This window comes from Sciurus vulgaris, assembly GCF_902686455.1.
Source record: "Sciurus vulgaris genome assembly, chromosome: 7".
Classification (NCBI taxonomy): domain Eukaryota; kingdom Metazoa; phylum Chordata; class Mammalia; order Rodentia; family Sciuridae; genus Sciurus; species Sciurus vulgaris.
In genome coordinates this window covers 68,597,309-68,620,604 of record NC_136467.1, presented here as the reverse complement: position 1 = coordinate 68,620,604, position 23,296 = coordinate 68,597,309, and the positions used below count along the sequence as shown (strand labels likewise).

Genomic DNA, 23,296 nt, shown 5'->3' with positions numbered 1-23,296 from the left:
ATGTCTTTTGACTAGAGAGGTTAGACCATTTACATTCAGTGTTATTATAGAGATATGATTTTTTATTTTCTGCCAGTTTGATATATTCTCATGTTTAAATCTCCAGTAATTAATCACAATAACCTAAGGGGGAAAAATCCTTTGGAATAAATCTAATTGAGGAGGTAAAAGACCTCTACAATGACAACTGTAGAACACTAAAGAAAGATATTGAAGAAGACCTTAGAAGGTAGAATGACCTTACATGTTTTTAAATAGACAGAATTAATATTGTCAAAAAGCAATATACTGATTCAATGCAATCCCCTTCAAAATACCAATGACATTCTTCACAGAACTAGATAAAAGCAGTAAAAAAAAAAAAAAAAATTGATTTGAAAGAATAAGAATCAAAATAGCCAAAGTAATCCTGAGGCAGAAAAGTAATGCTGTTTGCATTACAATACCTAATCTCAAATTATACTACAGAACTATAGTAACAAAAACATCTTGGTATTGGCATCAAAACTGGCAGGAAGACCAGTAGAACACAATAGAAGACAGTCAAATCTGTATGGATACAGTCATCCTATACTTAAGCGAGTTGCCAAAAATATACATTGGAGAAAAGAAAACATTTTTAACAAGTGGTGCTGGAAAAACTGAGTACCCATATATAGAAGAATGAAACTGTATCCCAGTCTCTCACCCAGCATAAAAATCAACTCAAAGTGGGCCAAAGATGTAGAAATTAGATCATATACTTTGCAACTGCTAGAAGGAAACATAGGACCAGTGCTCCAATATATTGGCAATGACTTCCTTAACAAGACCCCTAAAGTAAAGCTCTAGCAGTAAAATCATAAGTGCGACATCATCAAATTTAAAAGCTCTGCACAGGAAAGGAAACAAGAGCATGAAGAGAGTCTACAGAATGGGAGAAAATCTTTGCCAGTTTCTCCTCTGACAGGAATAATACCAAGAATATACAAAGAACTCAAAAAACTTAACTCCTCAAAAATAAAGTAACCCAATCAATAAATGAGCAAAAGAACTAAACATAAAATTCTCAAAAGAAACAATATAAATGGCCAACAAATAAATGATAAAATGTGCAACATTCCTAACAGGGAAATGCAGATCAAAACTACAATGGGATGACATATCACTCCAGTTAGAGTGGCAATCATTAAAAATATAAATAATAATAAATACTGGCAGGAATATGGGAAAAAAGGTTATATATTATTGGTGGAACCGCAAATCTGTACAACCACTCTGAAAAGCAGCATGAAGTTTCCTCAAAAGAATGAGAATAGTAGGAATGGAACTGCCATATGACCCAGCTGTCCCATTCCTTGGTATTTATCCTAAAGAACTAGAATCAGCATATTATATTGATATAGGTGTATCAGTATTTATAGTAGCACAATTCACAATAGCCAAGTTGTGGAACCAGCCCACAATGGTAGCATTTGCTGGTAAATGAATGGAACTGGAGAATATCATGCCAAGTGAAATAAGCCAGTCGTAGAAAGTTAAAGGTCAAATGTTTTCTCTAATATGTAGAAACTAGACAAACTAAGGAAAAAATAGAAGGAGATGAACAAAGTAGAGAAGGGATGGGGGTTGGAAGAAGGGAGGAACTGTGGAGTAAGATTGGTGAAATTATGCTATATATGTATATATATACAAGTATACCACAGTGAATTTCACTTTTGTGTATATCTATCAAACACAAATTTTTTTAAAAATACAAAGAAATAGAAGGCAGACCAAAGAGTAGAGGAATGGGAACAGAAGGAAAGAGTAGGAGATGGAAGAGGAAGTGCTGGGGACTATGTAGAAATAATTATATTCCCCATTTTTACATATAATGCACTCAGAAGAACATTTAAAACATATTTCTAAATATAGATTGTGTCCCTATGTATTTCATGTACAGTATAAGTCTATAAGATATTTTTGTGATATGTATTTTTATAAGATATCTTAATAAAGTATTGCACAGTGTTTGACATGTGTTTAATAAGGTATTTGTACAGTGAATTCAGTTCTGAATTCAGACTACCTATATTGACCTACTACAAACTCAGTGACTTTGGGCAAGTTACTGAACCTGTCTTAACTTTTAATTGCTTCATTTAGAAAATGGAGACAGTAACTACTTTATGGAATTACGAAGATTAGCTGAGGTAATAAATATAGTGTTTCACATATTGATTAGCAGAGGAAACCTTACTACTAAAAATTCTCTGGTAACTTTTAAGTTCAGAAAATAGTAATCTTGAAATAAGGTTTTTGAATCAGTCACTTTTAAAAATATATGGAATATACTTCATTTTTTTACCTCATAGATAATTTTTTATCTAATTGATTTTATTTTTTTCTTCTAGGTTACTTTTCATATAGAACCATATAGTAATCGAGATGATAAAAACATGTACAAAAATGTCAAGTACATTATAGACAAGTGAGTTTCTTGAATGTATATAATTACTGTTTTATTACCCTGTGATAAAAAATAAGGTGTTATCTTTTAAGAAAGGCACATTTAAACTATACTTGAGAGATCTGAATGGTTTATGAACTGATATTTTTAATAAAATTAATTCAGACTGTATTTACAATAAATGTCCTAAACTTTTTGAAGAACATTTCTGACATTTTCTAAAAGTCACTTTTGTATGAATAAAGAGTACTGATTTTATTGTTTTGCATTTATAAGATGATTTCTGTCATATGGATTTTTAAATTGATAGTTTAAAAATCTTAGAAATGTAGTTTAATCTTTTAAAAAGGTTTAGCTAAAATGATATTACTTATAGCAATGCACTCATCTTTTTTTTATTACTACAGTTTCATTTTTTAAAGGATTTTACTGATAGTAATCATTGGCAGATTCCATCCTCTTAAAAAAGAAACTCGTTAACAACAAAGGGACATTTATTATAGATATTAAAAAAAGTTTATGATTTTCTGTAGAAAATAATGTGCTTTTTATGGTATTTGTCACCATTTGTAAACCTTAATGTACTTAATATATTGTTTAGTAATATCTTGTTTGATAATATGTCCAGTATTTTATAATGTATAAAAATAAAAATGCATTTTCTGTTTTTATGACTGACTCTGTGAAGAAAAAAATGGTGTACTTAAATTATATTGATTACTTTCATTTACAACACATGAACAGTTTTTTCTATGTCAAATAAGTTGTGAATATTAATTTTTCTTTTAAATATGTTTGTATTCTAGATATGGAAATCATCCAGCCTTTTACAGATATAAGACAAAGACTGGAAATGCCCTTCCAATGTTTTATGTCTATGATTCTTATATCACAAAGCCTGAAAAATGGGCCAATCTGTTAACCACCTCAGGGTCTCAGAGTGTTCGAAATTCTCCTTATGATGGATTATTTATTGCACTTCTAGTAGAAGAAAAACATAAATATGATATTCTTAAAAGTGGCTTTGATGGAATTTACACTTATTTTGCCACAAATGGCTTTACTTATGGTTCATCACATCAGAATTGGGCTAGCCTAAAATACTTTTGTGATAAATACAACTTAATATTTATCCCAAGTGTGGGCCCAGGATACATAGATACCAGCATCCGTCCCTGGAACTCTCAAAATACTCGGAACCGAATCAATGGAAAGTATTATGAAGTTGCACTAAGTGCTGCTCTTCAGACACACCCCAGTTTAATTTCTATCACCTCTTTTAATGAGTGGCATGAAGGAACTCAAATTGAAAAAGCTGTTCCCAAAAGAACCAGTAATACAGTGTACCTGGATTATCGGCCTCATAAACCAAGTCTTTATCTAGAACTAACTCGCAAGTGGTCTGAAAAATACAGTAAGGAAAGAACAACTTACACATTAGATCACCAGCTGCATTGATTAAGGTTTAATAATTATAAGAAGTACCTCATTTCAGTAAATGACTTTAGTTTTCAGTTGTGGAAAAAACTGTCAAAATCAATAAGCATTATTGCTGTTATCTTTTATAATTTTTACCTTTTTAAAGGAGTATTATTGCCGCTTATTACAATACTGCACTCAGAAATTATGTAACAAATTGCATAAATAACATTCCTATGGCATTATTTATTACATGTCTGCTTAAACTGAAATTCTAATTTGATGACTTTTTTTTTTTTTTTTTTTTTTTACATTGGATAAATGTTCATGTTACAGAAATCTGTTAGGACATGGTAAAGTCCTGCTTGCATCTTGGGTATCCAGTATGTCTAAAGAAGAAACACACACCAAAAAGATAGTGTGTTTCATTTCTAATTTTGGTTCATGATTCAATCAATAATTTTGGTTCATAATTATTATTTGGTTCATAATTCAATATTATTGTATTAATATTCAGACTCTGGACAACTGTCCCATAGTGATGAAATGTTTTAGAATAATATAATCACTCTTCCTCACAATTTTGGTGTGAACTTATAATTGCTTTAAATAATAATCTTTTTTTAAAGTTAGATATCTTAAGCCTTACTCTGAACCATAGTGTGTTTGGAAGATTTCTTTTCCACAGCACAATCTGTATCAGCATTTGTAGATCTCCGGTTATTTACAGCTTGCCAGATGTTTTGCATCTTTAGTGTTTCTGCTTTTACTACACTGCATTCCAGATGTTAGAAACTATGGAAAATACTTTTAAAAAGTTATTTATTAGGAAAACAGTCCTTTCACAATTGTCGTCAAGATATAATGCCCCAAGTATTATTTTTAGGATTCTTTGCCAATCTTTAGTTGCTGTTTTATTATTTATGTCTTAAAATTTTGTTAAAGACCAACTATTAGAGAGCAGAAAGTTAATACTATCGTTGGATTGTGTTTTTAGTATTTTACATTATTTTTTACCAAAGATAATAGAATCTAGCAGCACTCTACCATTAAGCTACAACCCTACCCCTACCCAGTCCCTTTTCCTTTCTTTTATTGAGACAGGGTCTAAGTTGTGATCCTCTTGCCTCAGTCTTAGAATCTCTGGAATTACAGGCATGCACTACTGTGCCCACTTATTTATCACTTCATATATAAAAGATGGAAACCCAAATTATTTCATATTTAAGACTTTGAATTCTTGTACATACTGATATCTCCAATTAAAAATGTTATTTTACGGTATCTGTCTTATGGTATCTGTCAGTTTACCATACTTATGATCAGTAAGTGTCAGATTGTAACAAATTGATCACAGTGTGCTGTGTGCTAACAAGTGATCTTTTTAAAAACAAAAGAATAATACAATGCACTCTATTGTTGTAGTTACTATTTGTAACTCATAGTAAAATCTAATATATAGCCTTTTATATAAATGCTATTTGTTATATATTTAATTCTACTAAGAAGCAATGGGGAAATGCTAACAATGCATATGAATCTTCTGAGTATAACAACATTCAGAAACAAATCATTACTGGAATTTATAATAGTGTAACCCATCAAATGAAAAAAATATTTTAAGCAATGATTTTGAAGTAAAATTTCATAGTTTTGAGAAGACACATCATTAATGTTAAATTTACTTATAACTTAAAAATTATTTCCTAGAGAATAATCAGGCCATAGAAAATTAGATTCTCTGGGAAAATTATAATGATATTTTGATACAACCAACATCTTCAGAGGGATAATCATACCAATGTAACCTGTTGATTTTTTCCCTCATATCCAGTTAACCACTATTTAGTATTATAAAGGTTTAAGTTTTATCATACCTAATAATCTTTTATAACATATCATATTAAGGATTTTTTGGAAAAATATCTGCTACAGGGAAATTTCTCCATTTCTTATATCTTTGAAGCCTCCATAACAAAAACATTGAACTTTATAAAATAGTTGACATTAAGGGACTGTGTATGAAAATATGATCAACAAATTCCCAATAGGGATACCACCACTTTTACTACCTTGTTCCCACTGCAGACATAGATAATTCATACTTTATCTCTGCTTTGTTGTGGTTCCCCAACACCTTCCTCCAACCAGAAAGTAGCAGTCACATTTCACAGTAAAATTAAACAGATTGTTTTCATTGTGAAAAGTTATTCTCAATGCCAAAAGCTGTTGAAGTATCTTTTCATAATGGCTTATTAGTTTATAATTATCTGAATATTTCTGTGTATCCATGGGTTTCACATCTGCAGGTTTAACCAGCTGCTGATAAAAAATATTCAGGGAGAAAATGTTACATCTATAGTAAACATAATTTTTTCTTGTTATTATTCCCTAAATGATATAATCTACCAATTATTGACACACCATTTACATTGTATTATATATTATAAATAATATGGAAATGATTTAAAATATACAGGAGGAAGTGTGTAGGTTGTATGCAAATACTATATACCTTTTTATAATAGGGACTCTAGCATTTACAGATTTGTTATCCACTGGGGGTCCTGCAGTGAATCCCAGATGCATACCAAGGGATGACTATCAGAAATTATTTCTAATAATTTTGTTAGTTCTTAAGGAGGAATGCTTTCATAATCTTCCTCAGGTATTCATTACAGTTGCCTTTACCATTTGACTTTAATAGAATTTAGATTGTAATGATCTCAATAAGCAAAGAATTGATTTCTTATTTTTAAAACTATATGTCTGAATTTTAAAAACTGTGTTTGAATTTGATAAACTAAAATAATCTTTAAAAACAAAGCGATATATGCAATATGTGAAACATAAAGGATTCTTATGTAAAAGATGGTTTTTATGGTTTAATCAGTCTTGTGATTATATAGGAATCAAATCTTTTATTGCCCCTTTTGAGGATTAATGTCAAAAACTGCTGTTATTAATATTTATCTGAGTTGTATGTTACTTTTTTTAAGACAGTGTGACTTGAGAAATGACTATTTTGTTATATAGAATAGATAATTTTCATCTAATAAAAGGATATATGAAAATATTTTGTTGTATATTAAAATATATTCATTTTTCCTTATGAAATATCATTTTTCTTAATAGATGATAGGTGGTATTGTCAGCATTCACATATACACATATGAAGGTTTTTTTCTTTTTAATTTTGAAAGATTTTTTTCTTTTCCCTGCTTCAGGTAAAATCATGTTTTAACTAAAACATTTGTTAGAAAACTGATCTCATAGAACAGCAAAGTAGTAAGTCACCAGAAAACTTACCAGTTCATCACCATGTGCTTTTTCAAAGTGATCTGTTATTCAATTGAGGCATAATGACTCCTCCAAAACTCTATAATGCCTACAGAAATAGTCCTTAACTATTTATATTGAAATTTTGTAGCAATTTAAATCAGATTGCTTGCTTGAGTTTTTTTTCAGATAACTTGCTATTGATGAATATAGAAACACTACTTAATATGTTAATATTGTATCTTGCAACTTTGAAAAATTTAAAATTGTTTTTCTAATAGTTCTTTTGTGGAATCTTTGGTGTTTACTATATTTAAGATCATGTCATCTGCAGATAATGACAATTTGACATCTTCTTTTTCAATTTGAATGTCTTTTTGATTTCTTATGTCTGATTGCTCTGGCTAGGATGTCTAGTACTATGTTGAATAAAAGTAGGGGAAGTGGAAAATTCTGAATTAAAGTCAAATGCTCTCAGATATAGTGCTGAAAATAATATTTTCTTGAAGACTAGCAAATTTTTATTTATTTACATAAATATATACCATTTCAAAATGAAAAATGGACCTAGCCACAGTCAAAAGAGCTTTATGGTATGGAGCATTCCTTTTTAAAAAAACTATGCCAAATTAAATTTTTTACTCCTTTGTTATATAGCTACTTAAAAACTGAATTGTCAGTTTAGTGCAGTGATTTTATCCTTAGGAATTGAGGTACTATTTTGCCCTAATTATTTATAGATATTCATCTTTAGTCAAGTTTAGATAAAAAATAATTGTACATTCCAAATTTGTGTTTATTGAATTTGGCTCTTCTATAAATCTTGTTTTTTTCAATACTAGGAGTAGAACCCAGTGTTTCATGCACACTAGGTGAGCTTTACCACTAATCTATATTTCTGGCCTCTTTTTAAATTTTATATTGAGATGGTAGCTGGGATTACAAGTAGGAGTCACCACAGCTGGCCTACATAGTATACTTTGATCACCCAAATTTATAATATCCACATTCCAGAATATTAAGTCATTAATAGTATAATGGAGCTGGCTACAACTGTGCATAGTGGCACACACATGTCCCAGGTACTTAGGAGGCTATTCAGGAGGACTGCAATTTCTAAGCCAGCCTGGGTAATTTGGTGAGACCATGTCTCAAAAAATTTTTTAAAATAGTTGAAAATAACTCAGTGATAGAGCACTTACTAGCATGTGCAAGGCTATAGGTTCCATCTCAGTACCACAAAAACAAAGTAAATACTTACATATGTACATATATATTCACATACATAAAATGGAGCTGTCAAACAACTGCAAATCTGATTGCAAAATTCTTAAAAATTGACTTTGTCATAATATTTAATTAATCTAAATTATTGACAATTACACTCATCTTCTTAAATGTCTTACAAAAAATAGTGACAATGATTATATGAACAGTTGTTGAATCCAAATTCTGCTCTTATATTTCCACGAGTTTTATGTCTTTGTAGTCAAAGTCGTGATTTAATTCCTAAATAAAATATTCTGTTAATGCAATACAAATTTATTTCATGTTTTTTCCTTGATTCATTAGATTTTAGACATTTTTCTTCTAATTAGAATACATGTATTTTGATTCTGCAGAAAGAATTTTAAGTATTTTCCCACCAAATGTAAATATTACAAAATTAATAAAGAATGAAAATTTTTGGTACCAGGAATAGAACCCAGGGGTCTAACCATTGAGCCACATCCCCAACCCTTTTTTAAATATTTTATTTAGAGACAGGGTCTTGTTGAGTTGCTTTGGGCCTCTCTCAGTTGCTGAGGCTGGCTTTGAACTCATGATCTTCCTGCCTCAGCTTCCTGAGCCTAAAGAGTGGACTTTTTCAAAGAATATCCAAAGGCAGTACTTGTATGGTTTATTAGACATTTGTAATTAAACCTCCTGGTAGTTAATGCAAGAGACTAACTATATGGCTCTTACTGCCAAAGAAGTATGCCTTTCCTATAGAAGGCATGCCTTGCCTAGTCAGTTCATTTTAAAATAAATTTTTCAAATAAGCATCATATTTTACATATAGTTTATATGTATGTAAAATTTTCTAATTATATAATATATAATTTTCTATTTATAACATGGAAGTATTGCAAAATATTTTTGAGTATAGAATGGATCCAGCTTATGGCTCACTAATTTGTGACTTCTAGTATAAGGAATATAAAGCTATTTTATAATAAAGGTCCTCAATATTTTGTTATACTCAGAAGAGAATTTTGTGATTATTTACTTATTGTGATGATTTGGATAAATTCTAAGAATATAATAATAATAGACAATTCCAGAATTCATGAAGGGCATTGTGATAGCTTACCTCAGAGCATAACAGTTTTTTTTTTTTAATTCAAGGATGGTTTATTCTAGAACTAAAATCAGTTTCATATCTGAAAAATAATGAGTACATTTCACCATATTAAGAGAACAAAACAAATGATCACCTTAGAATAAAAAAAAAATCATTTGGTAAAAATCAAAAGTGACTCATGATTAAAAGCTCTTAGCAAACTAGAAAAAAATTTTAATCTAATAGTCTATAATGAACATTATGCATTATAATTAGTGGATATAAATAATTTCTTCTAAGATAGTAAATGAGAAAGAAAGCCACTTATCACTCCAGTTTACTTTGTGCTTACAGGATTAACCAATGCAATAAGGTAAGAAAAATAAGTAAAAAACTGTAAAACAGGAAAGAAGAAAGAAGGTCAATACCATGGAGATGTAATGATCAGGTGTTATGAAAGAAGGATTTCCATTAATATAATTCTGGATACCTTAGACCTGATAATAAATATATAATAGATGGGGGCTGGCAAGGGGAGAGAAGCAGGGAGGATAGGATGGATAGATGGATGGATGGATGGATGGATGGATGGATGGATGGATGGATGGAAGAGATTTTACAGATAGAAAGATACATTTGCATGTACATACACATATGCATACGTACATGCCTAGGGATGACAAAAAAAAAGTGATAATGAAGGAAGGGCAGTTCTGTATTTTTTTTTATTCCCAAGATATTTTATTAACAGCTACTACAAACAGTAAAGTAGCTCAATTAGATTACCAAGTACAAAATCAACATACAAAAATCAGTAGTTTACATATATTCAAACAATCTTTTGGAAGATTTAATGGAAGAAAAGATTTCATATATAACAGTAAGAAAAAATATATTAGGATGTCAATAAAAATGTGAGATCTATTAAAAATACCACTGAAAGAAAAAAATAGCCTTTGTACAAAGAGAAGGACCATATTATTATGTAAATTAATTTTTAAATTTAACAAAATCTCAATGAAAACAATTTTAAGCTATATCATCTGATGCTTAATTTTGTGAAAAAAAAATAAATATGGAAGTGGGACCAGCACTAAAACACATTAAGGCATTTTTTAAAGCCTAAATAATTTAAGAGTACCATACTGATCTATTAGCAAAACACAATGCCCAGATGTAAGTACACTCAGATACATATAGAAATTGAATGTATAAAGAGGACATCATCTCAAATCACTGGGAAAAAGAAGTAGTCAATAAATGTTATAGGGATAAGTAAAGTAATATCTCTGCCTTACGCCATCTACCATGATAAATTCTGTATGTACCAAAGATATTTTTTAAATAACCATTAAATAATAAAAAAAGTTGAAATTTATTTTCTTTATAAATCTGGAGTTAGCAAGATCTCACTTTTCATGACTCAAAATCACCAAGTCTTAAATTATTTCACTGGTACTTTTTTACATAAAAATATTTTTTTTTATGGAAAGAAGCATTATAAACAAACTTTTTAAAAAAGACAACCAAGGGAGATATTTACGCTTATATCACATGTAAATTGATATAATTATAACCCTTTTGAAACATAGAAAAAGGAAATAAAAAATTTTCTATTAATAAACAAAAAGATAGTTAAATTAATTTATTAAAAAAAGAAATGTAAGTTAAAACTGCAGATAAATGACCGCTTTCTCTCTCTCTCCATTGGCAAAAAACCAAAGTTACCTAACATACTCTATTGATAGGACTCTGGAGAGGAAACCTATTTTCTCCTGCATTCTGACAGTGGTGTGTTAAAGTCACCCAGAATTATTGTGTAGTGGCGTATTTGCTGGAATTGAGAAGGATTTGTTTGATGTATGTGGATGTGCCGTTGTTTGGGGCACAAATATTTATGATCGTTATATCTTCCTGATTATGGTCCCCTTAAACAGTATGAAATATCCTTTATCCCATCTGACTAACTTTGACTCAAAGTCCACTTTATCTGATATAAGGATGGAAACCCCTGCTTTTTTACTGAGTCTGTGTGTGTGGTATGTTTTTTTCCCATCCTTTCATCTTTACTCCATGAATATCTTTTTCTATGAGATGAGTCTCTTGAAGGCTTCATATTGTTGGGTTTTGCTTTTTAATCCAATCTGCTAGTCTATGTTTTTTGATTGATGAGTTTAGGCCATTAAATTCAGAATTATTATTGAGATATGATTTGTATTCCCAATCATTTTGGCTTATTTTTGGTTTTTACCTTTACTTGGTTTCTTCTTTGATTGGCTTTTCTTTTAGGATAGTTCCTCCCTTTGCTGACCTACATTGTTGTTTTTCATTTCCTTCTTCCTCATGGAATATTTTGCTGCAAATAGTAGTGCAGGCTTTCTAATTGTAAATTCTTTTAGCTTTTGTTTATCATGGAAGGAAATGAACAGACACTTCACAGAAGAAGATGCAATCAACAGATATATGAAAAAATGCTCAACATCTCTAGTAATAAGAGAAATGCAAATCAAAACTACACTAAGATTTCATCTCACACCAATTAGAATGGCGATTATCAAGAACACAAGCAACAATAGGTGTTGGCGAGGATGTGGGGAAAAAGGTACACTCATACATTGCTGGTGGGGTTGCAAATTAGTGCAGCCACTCTGGAAAGCAGTATGGAGATTCCTCAGAAAGCTTGGAATGGAACCACCATTTGACCCAGCTATCCCACTCCTTGGCCTATACCCAAAGGACTTAAAATCAGCATACTACAGAGATACAGCCACATCAATGTTCATAGCTGCTCAATTCACTATAGCCAGATTGTGGAACCAACCTAGATGCCCTTCAGTTGATGAATGGATAAAGAAACTGTGGCATGTATATAGAATGGAATATTACTCCGCCATGAAGAATGATAAAATGGCATTTGCAGGCAAATGGATGAAATTGGAGGAAATCATGCTAAGTGAGATGAGCCAATCTCAAAAAACTAAAGGACGAATGATCTCGCTGATAAGCGGATGAGGACATATAAGGGGGGGTATGAGGGGTTAGCGTTAGGGTTAGGGTTAGGTTTAGGGTTAGGGATAAGGTGGGTGGTAAGAATGGAGAAAGGAAGGACTGTATAGAGGGAAAAGAGGGGTGGGAGGGTTGGGGGGAAGGGAAAGAATAACAATGAATCAAACAATATTGCCCTATGTAAATTTATGATTTTCAATTAAAATTAAAAAAAGATATTATAATATAATGAAGTATCTTCATCAGCATCATCATACCAAATTTCATAATGCTTTCTTATAAATACTTATATAATATGACTAAAGTATTATGCCAAAGCACAATTTGATAAATATGTCAAATGCAACTTATCAAGGCCCTATGCAACTTGGGTCTCATATATAGATGAGTGAATGAACCATGAATGTATTCTTCAAGCAGATTTCCTGCAAATTTTGGTGTATTTATAGTAATTGACTATTTCTTGAGTTTATGCCCCAGGTTGCACTCATGAATGTGATTTACATGATTTAGACACTAGCTTTCTGCTTTCAAGATGCTTTTAGTCTTTGATAAAGTATTATTTTCTAGGCATTACAAATTTATGTCTATTGAGTCCTTTTGTCTAATTAGATATATCTGTGTCATAATGTTTCTCAAAAATAATCAAAATTAAAGGCAATTAAGACAAAAACATACATTCTGAAGGGAAAATTACATTAGCTGTATAGGTCAGAATTTTATATAGAAAAAGCATTTATATTTGCTCAATTGTCAGAATATTAACCATAACTCATAAATTAAGAATAAAGAAGCCAGAATATTTATTAATGATGTATCTGGTACTTTTCCTTGTATTTAAAATGAGATTGGACTAGATATCTTCTGAGATTGCTATTTAGCATTAAAATTATTTTTATGTTAGTGATAATGAAACAAGAAAAAAATGCATTTCTGTAACACTACCATAAAATTTTGGGGATAAAAGTAAATCTTATAAAATCATATAAACTTTTGCAGGTACAGTGGCACAAGACTGTAATCCTAGCAGCTCAGGTGGCTGAGGCAGGAGAATGGCAAGTTCAAAGCCAACCTCAGCAACTTATCAAGGCCCTAAGGAACTTGGCAATATCCTGTCTCAAAATAAAGATGAATAAATATAAAGGACTGGGGATGAGGCTCAGTGGTTAAGTGCCCTGAGTTCAATCTCCAGTAACCCTCCTTCTAAAAAAAAATATATATATATTATATAATATATCATTAATATTAATATCATATATTATATAATATATATTAATATAATATATATTAATATATTAATATATATTTTAATATAATTAATATATTATATAATGTATATTATATATATAAAAATATATAATATATATACCTTGAGATTTGCATTTGTCATCAACTCTGAATTTTGTTACTCTAAGCTTTGCCTTTCAAGTAATATTGTTGTGAAAATTAAGTATAGTAATACATATTTAAAAATCCTAAAAACTCTTGCTTGAGTCAGTATCGCTCACCAAATGTTGACTATTAACTATCACGTTTATACTATTCTTAAAACAAATATTCCTCAATGGATGGATGACAAGTGAACTCTGCCATATTAATTCAGGGGAATCACAGCTTAGTAATAAAAGGTAACAAAAAAGTAACATATGCACAACATGGATTAATCTTAAATACATGCTAAGTGAAAGAAATCCTTTCAAAAGTTCTATACTGAATGACTCAATTTATATAAAGTTCTGAAAACAGTAAAATATAGGGAAAGAAAATAGCTGATAGAGAATTCCAAGGGTTGTGGTAGGGGGGAGGTGATTGATTACAAAGTAGCACAAGGTAATTTGAAAAATGGGGCAACTGTTCTGTCAAAACACAGACCATACAACTCACCTACCAACACACATGTGCACAAAGCCAAAATTAAAAACTGCCAAAATTCTCATACTTTGCTGATGGTAACATATTTCCTTTGCTTTCCAAATATGTTTGGTGAGTTCTCGTAAACCGTATCTTTACTATAGGAACAACAGTTCTATTCCAACTAGAAGTAGAATTTTTTTGTTTTCACTCATCATTCTCTTTTTCGTATCTCAGTTAATGACAATATCTGTCACAACATGCAAACAGAAACCTGGAGTAATTTTCACACTCTCATATCCTAAATCCTATGTAAATTTAAATACAGCTTCCTTTTTCTCCAGAATCTTTCTTTATCCTTCTCTCCATCCTCACTACCTCAGACCAAATCCTGGATACCATCACCTTTCTCCTGGCCTATCACATCTTCCCATCTAGTTTACATAGTTACAGTATTGCCTCATAAATTGATCTCTAAAGTTGGGAATCTGGTTATTCCTTTGCTTCCTTTCCTTCATTAGTAGTCTTGAAATAAGTACCAATGGTCCATAGAACAAGCACAAATATCTTTACAAAGAATATGAGATGCCCTATTTCATTTTCATTCCTTAATTAACAGGTTCATTAAGGAATTACTTTCTTAAGTAACAGGTTCTCCTCCTGGTTCTTCTTCCACAAATTATCTGCTACAATTATATTTTATTTCAATTGGAGCATCAACACAATCTGTTGTTTCATAACCTCACGAAAAACTCCCTGTGTGTGACATCCTTTCCATTGTTCTTCACTTAATTTACTTTTACTGGAAAGGGGGAAAATGTGGGACAAAAGGCAAAGGAAGAAATGAAATAAACATTTTTAACAAGTGCCTAATGTGTATCAAACACTGTGTTAGGTGTCATACATGTTATTTATTTAACATAATATTCATCTCACATTCTGAAGGTTTTATATGTTTGTTGTACAGTTAAGGAAACTGTACATAGAAACATGCCAATGTCCTACACCTGAAAAAGGATGGATCTAAACAAACTATTAGGATAAACTTACACAGAAATATTTCCCTACATCCAATATTCCCCCTACTTCCTCACAAGTGAGGCATACAGAGTGTACACTGTTCCAACACTCACTGTTTTGTACTGAGATAAGTTTCTTACATTACTATCTTCCTCTCTGATTATGATTTCTTAGTAATTGTCATTATTTTAAATTTTTATTTATATTTTAATTTTTATTTATGTCTTTGATTTTTATTTTCTTGAGATACTTGCAAGAAATTGTAGATATGTTTCATGATCTGATGTTTATAGTCGAATAATACTGTATGAGCATATATAATTACCTTTCATCTTCATTAACTAAGATGCTTTTTAAAAACAGCATTACTATCTCCATCTCTACTAAAAGCACCTTGATGATAGAGCACAGCTTTGGTTTCACATTTTCAGAACATAAATATATGGCATATTGAAAAGACAAAAATAATAGATTTCACATTTTTTTAAAGACAGGGACCCAACACTAAATTTAATGAAACAGCATTTCCTGTAGCTTAAAATCCTGTTTCCAATTGGTGAATATATCCTCCACCTTAACATGTTGGGTACCTCTAGTCAAGTAGGATGTGAATTAAATACCTGTTGACTTGAAAAACAAATCTATAGGATGCTTTGTACATGCGAAATATTGTGTTATGTAGAGGCCTATTTATGGATATTTCTTAGTAATTGTCATTAATTTTTTTTGAACTACTTACAAAAAGATTATAAATACATTCCATAATTTGATATTTGTGTTCAAATAATCTATACTGACACTTAATTTCCTTTCATCTTTATTAACTAAAATGCTTTTTAAAAAAGCAGTTATAGTTTATGAGTTTTTTTAATGAGCATTTTATATAAAGTAAATTTCAGGAAAGATCTGTAAAAACAAACAATAAGCAAACAAAAAAGACTTAATTGCTTACATAAAAACAAGTCTATTGTGTTGATTTAACATATTGGTGTTAGAAATTCTGCAAGTGACCCATTTACACAAACTTATTACTAGTCATTTTTTCTAATAGTATAATGTTTGACATAGTCATAGCTTCTGAGCTATTTGCATAATCCCTGTGTTCTTTTCAACAAATGTTTTGCTAAATTTAACATGACTATTAAAACAGAATATGCACCAGAAATTTTTAAAAAGTAAATATTGACATGCTTTTCAATCAATATGAAGATTTATAAAACCATGTGTTGAATGCTAAGTTCATTTCTCCATTAATCATCATTCCTCATGCATCAATAAATAAAAAGGACAGTAAACTCAATTTTTATTACCTCTTATGACACAGTTGTATAAATACCACTCAAAATATGTAATGATTGATTAAAGAACAAGAACTGGGTTGGATAAGCAGTTATCCTAACAAACTCCATTTTGGAGGAGCCCTACAAATTTCAAAGACCTGTTTATCAAAAGGTACACTCATTCTTAGCTATATTCATATTTTCCCCCATTTCCTGAAACCTTTACTACCTTCTTTATTCTCCTAATTGGCAAGTGGTCATCTTGCTTCCTACTCACCTGAGAAAGGAGAATCAATTGGAGATGACATACTAAGTTGCACACTTACATAATTCCCTCACCATGAATTTGTGTACTATCATAATTTACTTTTAATGGAGACAGCAAAGGTGAAATGATTTTGAATATCTAATTGAGTCTAGGAGTTAAAGACAGGAAAAAAAATAAAGACCTTCTCCTGCTGGACTTGAAGAAGTAAACTATCACACTTACACAAATTCAGGGAAGTGAATTCTACCAGTGACAACATAGACTTGGAAGAGGACCCTGCACTTCACTGGGTTCTCAGCACTAGATGACACCTTAACTGTAGCCATATAAGACCCTCAGCAGAGGATCCAGTTAAGCCAGACTTGGTATCCTAATGCATGGAATCTGTGAGAAAATTAAATATATGTTTTTTAAGTTGCTAAAATTATGATGATTTGTAACATAACCACAGCAAACTAATATACAACCAAAAGAAAATATTCAGAAGCCTCCACAACCACACATATCCTCCTACATACATCTGTTTTCATAAGCTCTGCCAGCCCTTCTTTTCTTATGAATAAACTGTCTTTGTTTTCATCTAAGGCCAATCCCTTCCCCTGAGTTTGAAATCCTATTTTCTTATCTCCTCAAAGGCATTACTGTAAGGATGATCCTCTCACCCTCCTGTGTCATTAATTCACTTTCTAGTGTATTGTTCCATCCACACAGTTTTCTTCTGACTTCAAAAACTGAAATAAAACAAAGCAAATTGCTACTCTCTCTCTGATGTTATTTCCAAAATCAAAAAAAAAAAAAAAAAAGAAACACCACACTCTAGTCAAACTTAAAAAAAAATCATACAAACTCGATTTGAGTGATGTTTTGCAACATATCTGACCAGCAGCCCACAAAATTGTCAAGATTGAGAAATGCAGGAAGACTGAGAAACTGTCATAGACCAGACATAAGCCTTAGACACATATCTCATAGACTTAGTCTCCTGACTAAAGATATATGACAAATAAATGCAATGTGGCATCTGAGATTGGATGTAGAACAAGTAAATGCAATTTGGTTTCTGAGATTTAATTCTGAAACAGTAAGGACAATAAATGGAAAATGTTGAAATCTGAATAAAGTCTGAAGTAACCCATGATAGTTTCTTAGTTTTCACAAATATGGTAGACCCTCATTTTCTTCAGGGCTTGGTTCAGATATCATATTCTGAATGAGTCCTTCTTTGACTATTTTTATACTTAAGAAACCCTTACTTTCATTTAACAAACATATACAGTGTGCTTACTTTGAGATGATGAAGAAATAAAATGAGCAATGGCTTCCAACACGGGAGTTCACAGTTCAGAAGCAAAATAATCATGTCTTCAGAAGATATTTGTTGTTTTTCTTTTGTTTGCAAAATGTCTCTTAACACTTTCTGATGATAATTTTCTCCTTTAAATTTGAGGAATGATACTTCTGTACTCAATGAAATCCATGAGGGTTATTGATCTTATAGCTTTGGGTTGAATGCATGATATGGTTTGTAAAAATTGTTCCACCTCCTTTGCCCCAGGACTGGGCATACAAACCTATTCTGCTGAGCTTTCATAGTGTAGGCCTGGAGCACTCAAGAGATATATCTTGTCCCACATGGAAAGCTTCTGTTTGAGAAAAAAACAACACACAGAGGGAAACAAAGGCAGGTAGTGGAGGAGACAGAACCTTGGTGATATTTCTAAACCTGCCTCGTGTCTGCCTTTGGGTTTTTCCATTCACTGGCCAGTAAACTGTTTTATTAAACTAATTTTTGTCATGAAACTTAGAAGACTGGTTAGTAAAATTGCATATATTAGTATATATTGCAGTACAAGTCTCAAAACAGAGGTAGACATGGAAAAAGTATAAAGAAGAAACAGTCTATACTCTGAAATACAAAGAACACTTTCAAAGAACAGTCACTCTTGAGTTTTAAAGTCTCAGTGGAACAGATGGACAAGCACAGAGAAACCTTATTGAATTAATGAGCTCTTCTCATGTGCCAGACAGGGTCTCAAGTCTGTTCCATATGTTACAAAATAGATTGTATCATTTTGCCCATTTACTAATACAATGAGGAAGCAGTTAAATAAGTTGCTTCAATTTATACCTGAGAATTTAAACTTTGTCAGTTCTTTTCAGGAAAATAAGTTTTATGGTATATAATTTTTCAAATGTTTGCCAATCTGTTCTAAAAATTTTGCATTAGGACCAAAGAATTTTATCATGAATTGAAATTTTCTATTCAGCAATATAACTGAAGCCTGAACCATCTAAATTTGGTGTAATTAAGATGAAGGATATTCTAAAGACCAAAGGGTAAAACAGAAATATAACATAGTTCAAAAGCAAAGAATAATATTTAATTTGTCAGTGGTGTATGACCTGTGGGTGTCTAACCCCTGAACAGAGTAGTTATTGCTGAGTATGTACAATTGTATGCAATTCTCTGTTTATTCAAGAATTTCTTCTAGGGTGGTTAAAAATATTGAGTCAGAGCTGTATCACTGGGGGTTTTCTCCTTGAATGTAACTTAAAAGAAATAAATATTTTTATGAAATCTTTAGGGTGATCATTTTTAAACAGTTTGATTTTAAGTAATAACAGATTTTTTAAAACAAAATAGTGTTAATTTCCATAAAGAAATGTGGCATGAAGATGCGTGAGTATTCCCATAAGATTTGATAATTCTGAGAGATCTTCAGAATTCTGTTATTTACTTCCAAAATTAATAATATCTGAAGCTAATTGACAAAGTCGTTTTACATGCTGAAGCTTCTTTAACCTTTCCTCTCATAAATAGCCCTGTTATAGAATAAGTTATATTCATTCCATTCAAATATCCACATGCTGCACATGTGTTTGTAGTGCCATAGATTGACCTATGTCATCTATTTATCATTAATGAAAACACCAAAACTTTTACTTTAATTAAGGGATCTTTCACAGACAACTGTTCTTTTGTTGTTCAGCACCAAGACATCATATATTATTAAGATAGCTGAGAAAATATTGATTTTTCTTTAATTATGCCCTGCAACATTTAGACTTTTTTCAGATTTTAACTTTTAGAGTCACTAATCCAATAACTCATATACTATGATATTTTTATGTATAGATTTCCAAGAACTCCAGAGAATTGTGTTTTTATTTACTCTTTAAAAGGATCATGCCCTCTTAATGATAATTACTATGCTTGAAGAAATAAAATACTTTCAACTGTGAATTTGAGAAACCTATTTTATCTAACTAGCTTCAAGTGATCTAACACTTGTATGAGTGACACTTTGCTAAAAACTCACCTGTGAATAAGTTTAAATATAGATTTATTTGTTTTCCTCCCATCCCTTCCTTCTTTCTCTTCATTCTTTGATTTCTACTTTTATCCCTGCCTTCTCCTTTCTTCCCTTCCTTCCTTCCTAGTTTCTTTTCTTTCTTTTTAACAAAAGGCTAGTGTTAGAAATGATACTTCTTCCAACAGAATTTTTTTTATAGTCAGAAAACTTGGAATACAAAACAGGATGCTATGTCTTTTCAGATTCTCTATCCAATTCTTCAATCTAAATACCAAAATAAAATTTGCTTTCATAATCTGCCTTGGACTTTGTGATCTTTGGAGGTTAACTTTAGTTGATATAGTTTATCAAGTGTTCTCATAAATTATAAAATCTAAATGAGAAAATAGCTTGAAATCACATCACTCTCTCCATACATTTTGATTAGAACATGTTGATTACTGATTCATCATTGATGAAGATGAAATTCATGGCTAGTATTTTTTGAGTACTACCAACTATGCTTTAACTTTATTTAGCCTTCAAAACATCCTTAGAGAGCATGGGAGTTATCTGTAGTTCCATTTTTATTTTCCTTATCTGTGAAATGAAAATAATCATAGTACTCAATTCATGTAGTTTTGTGCAAGTAAATGAAGTAAATGCTGCAGGGTGACCTACCAAAGGTGACAGAGCTGACAAGTGATGGAACCAGGATTTGAACTTAAACTCTCCAGCTCCCGAGCCTGATGGCTAAGTCTTAGCTATTGTATGTGATGAAAAGCTAACTGCTGCTGAAAAGGCACCCTTCCTAGCTCCTGCACCTGTTCATCTAATTAAGGGGAAAATAACAGAACTTGACCTACTCTCCATTATGACCATCGCACCCATCATTTCAACAAGTATCTGCAATTACAGTTAAGCACCCATCTTTTCATGATATATCATCAGGACTGAAATCATTATGTCCTTTAGTTTTGTTTATCCTAGTCCCAAAGATGTGGCATCCAGTCACAAACCCCATATTCTTCCTCAACTTCTTTCTTTTTTTTAAATTTATTTTTATTGTAAACAAATGGGATACATGTTGTTTCTCTGTTTGTACATGCAGTAAAGGCATACCATTTGTGTAATCATAAATTTACATAGGGTAATGTTGTTTGATTCATTCTGTTATTTTTTCCCTTCCCCCCCCACCCCTCCCACCCCTCTTTTCCCTCTATACAGTCCTTCCTTCCTCCATTCTTGCCCCCCTCCCACCCCCCATTATGTGTTGTCATCCGCTTATTAGTGAGATCATTCATCCTTTGGTTTTTTGAGATTGGCTTATCTCACTTAGCATGATATTCTCCAGTTTCATCCATTTGCCTGCAAATGCCATAATTTTATTATTCTTTATGGCTGAGTAATATTCCATTGTATATATATATACCAAGTTTCTTTATCCATTCATCAATTGAAGGACATCTAGGTTGGTTCCACAATCTGGCTATTGTGAATTAAGCAGCTATGAACATTGATCTCAACTTATTTCTAATGATGTTTAGCATTTCTTAATTTGATTTTCTTTCCTGTATTGATCACTCTAAGATTGTCTCCAACTATCTTAATCTTTGATATTCAAGTACTTGTAAAATCTTTTCCCTTTGAATGTGTGGGAGACCTGGACTTACTTCTAACCAACAAAGTGACTGGATGCCACATCTCTGATTATTATCTTAAGATTGTAATGTCTGTTTCCGTAGAAAACTTCTTCTTTGCTCTTTTAATGAAGCAAACACAGCAAGGTCTACACAGCAAAAAACTGAGGGAGACCTCTACTTGATGGCCAGAAAGAAACTAAGGCCTTTAATGCATCACTCTCCAAGGACCTGAGTCCTGCCAAAAACCACGTGAGTTTGGGAGTGAATCCTTTCCAAGTCAGTTCTTGAGAATATAGCTTTGGCTGGCATCTTGATTACAGGCTATGAGAAGACCAGGTAGACCATGCCTGGATTCTGACCCACATACAATGAAAGATAATGTGTGTTGGTTTACGCCTCTAAATTTATGATAATATTGTTACCCAGAAATATGCAATTTCTATACTCTTGAATCTTCAAAACTCCATTTTCTCTTGAATTTTCTGAGGAAATAGCTGTTATCAGAAGAGAATTTCTACATCTTCCCATCAGTAAGTATTCAGTAAGTAATCTTCTTGAATCATTTTTTTCACTATTCAACCTTCTCTCTGTTAGAGTGAGTCAACTTTCTGTGGCACCTAAGACCATGTACTGAATTGTGCCTTTGATCTCATTCCTTACCTCATCAAAATCTTTGCTTCTGAGATTATTTGTTTCTCTCACATTCTCACACCCATTAGTTTTTCCCTATAGAGTATTTCTCATTTGTGTTGAAGTTTTTGTAATATTCCCATAATAAGGCAACAGCAAAACCTTTCCTAGACCTCATCTCCCACCAAATAGACCACTTTGCTACCTTTTACAGCAAATATTTCAAGAGTTTTGAATATTCTGTTACATGCTTTTCCTTCCACTCACTTGTGGACCCTATTAGTCTTTGTTTCCTATCATATTTTGGTTTGGATCTGGAATGTGCCCCACCCCCCAAAAAAGCTCACTTGTTAAGCAATGAAGGAATGTTCAGAGGTGAAAGGGCTGGATTATGAGAATTATAATTCATCAGTGGGTTGATTCATTTAATGGATTTGAACTCTATAGTAACTTTAGGCAGTGAGATGTGGCTGGAGGAAGTAAGTCACTGGTGGTGTGCCCTTGGGGACTCTATCTTTTTCCTGGCTTGCTTCCTGGCTGCCATAAGCTGAGAATCTTTCTTCTGCCATGCCTTTCCATTATGATATTTCTGCAATGGAGTTGACTGACCATGGACTGAGGCCTCTGAAACCATGAGCCAAAATAAATCTTTCCTCTAAATTGTTCTTTTCAGGTTTTTTGGTCATAGTGATGTAAAGCTGACTAATACATTTCACTATACTAAAATTACTCTTACAAGGGTGTCAGACGACCTTCAAATTGTCAAATTCAAAAGGTATTTCTCAATCCACATCATATTCAAATTCTCAGTAGAGACATAATTGATGACTTTCTACTCCTTGAGCACTTTCTA

General features: G+C 31.7%; 1 protein-coding gene across 7 annotated transcripts in view; it reads left to right on the top strand.

Annotated features, from left to right (window-relative positions):
• MANEA (mannosidase endo-alpha) overlaps window positions 1-4,301 on the top strand; it is a 30,609-nt gene extending 26,308 nt beyond the window's left edge. For 6 of the 7 annotated variants that reach the window (XM_079147130.1, XM_079147129.1, XM_079147125.1 and 3 more), the window contains 2 exons: window positions 2,376-2,452; window positions 3,238-4,301. In XM_079147130.1, coding sequence (XP_079003256.1) covers window positions 2,421-2,452; window positions 3,238-3,889 — 684 coding nt within the window. In that variant the 5' untranslated portion in view covers window positions 2,376-2,420 and the 3' untranslated portion in view covers window positions 3,890-4,301. The remainder of the gene's footprint in view (window positions 1-2,375; window positions 2,453-3,237) is intronic. The other variant, XR_013765063.1, reaches the window with a different exon arrangement.
• The last annotated feature ends 18,995 nt before the right edge of the window (window positions 4,302-23,296 follow it).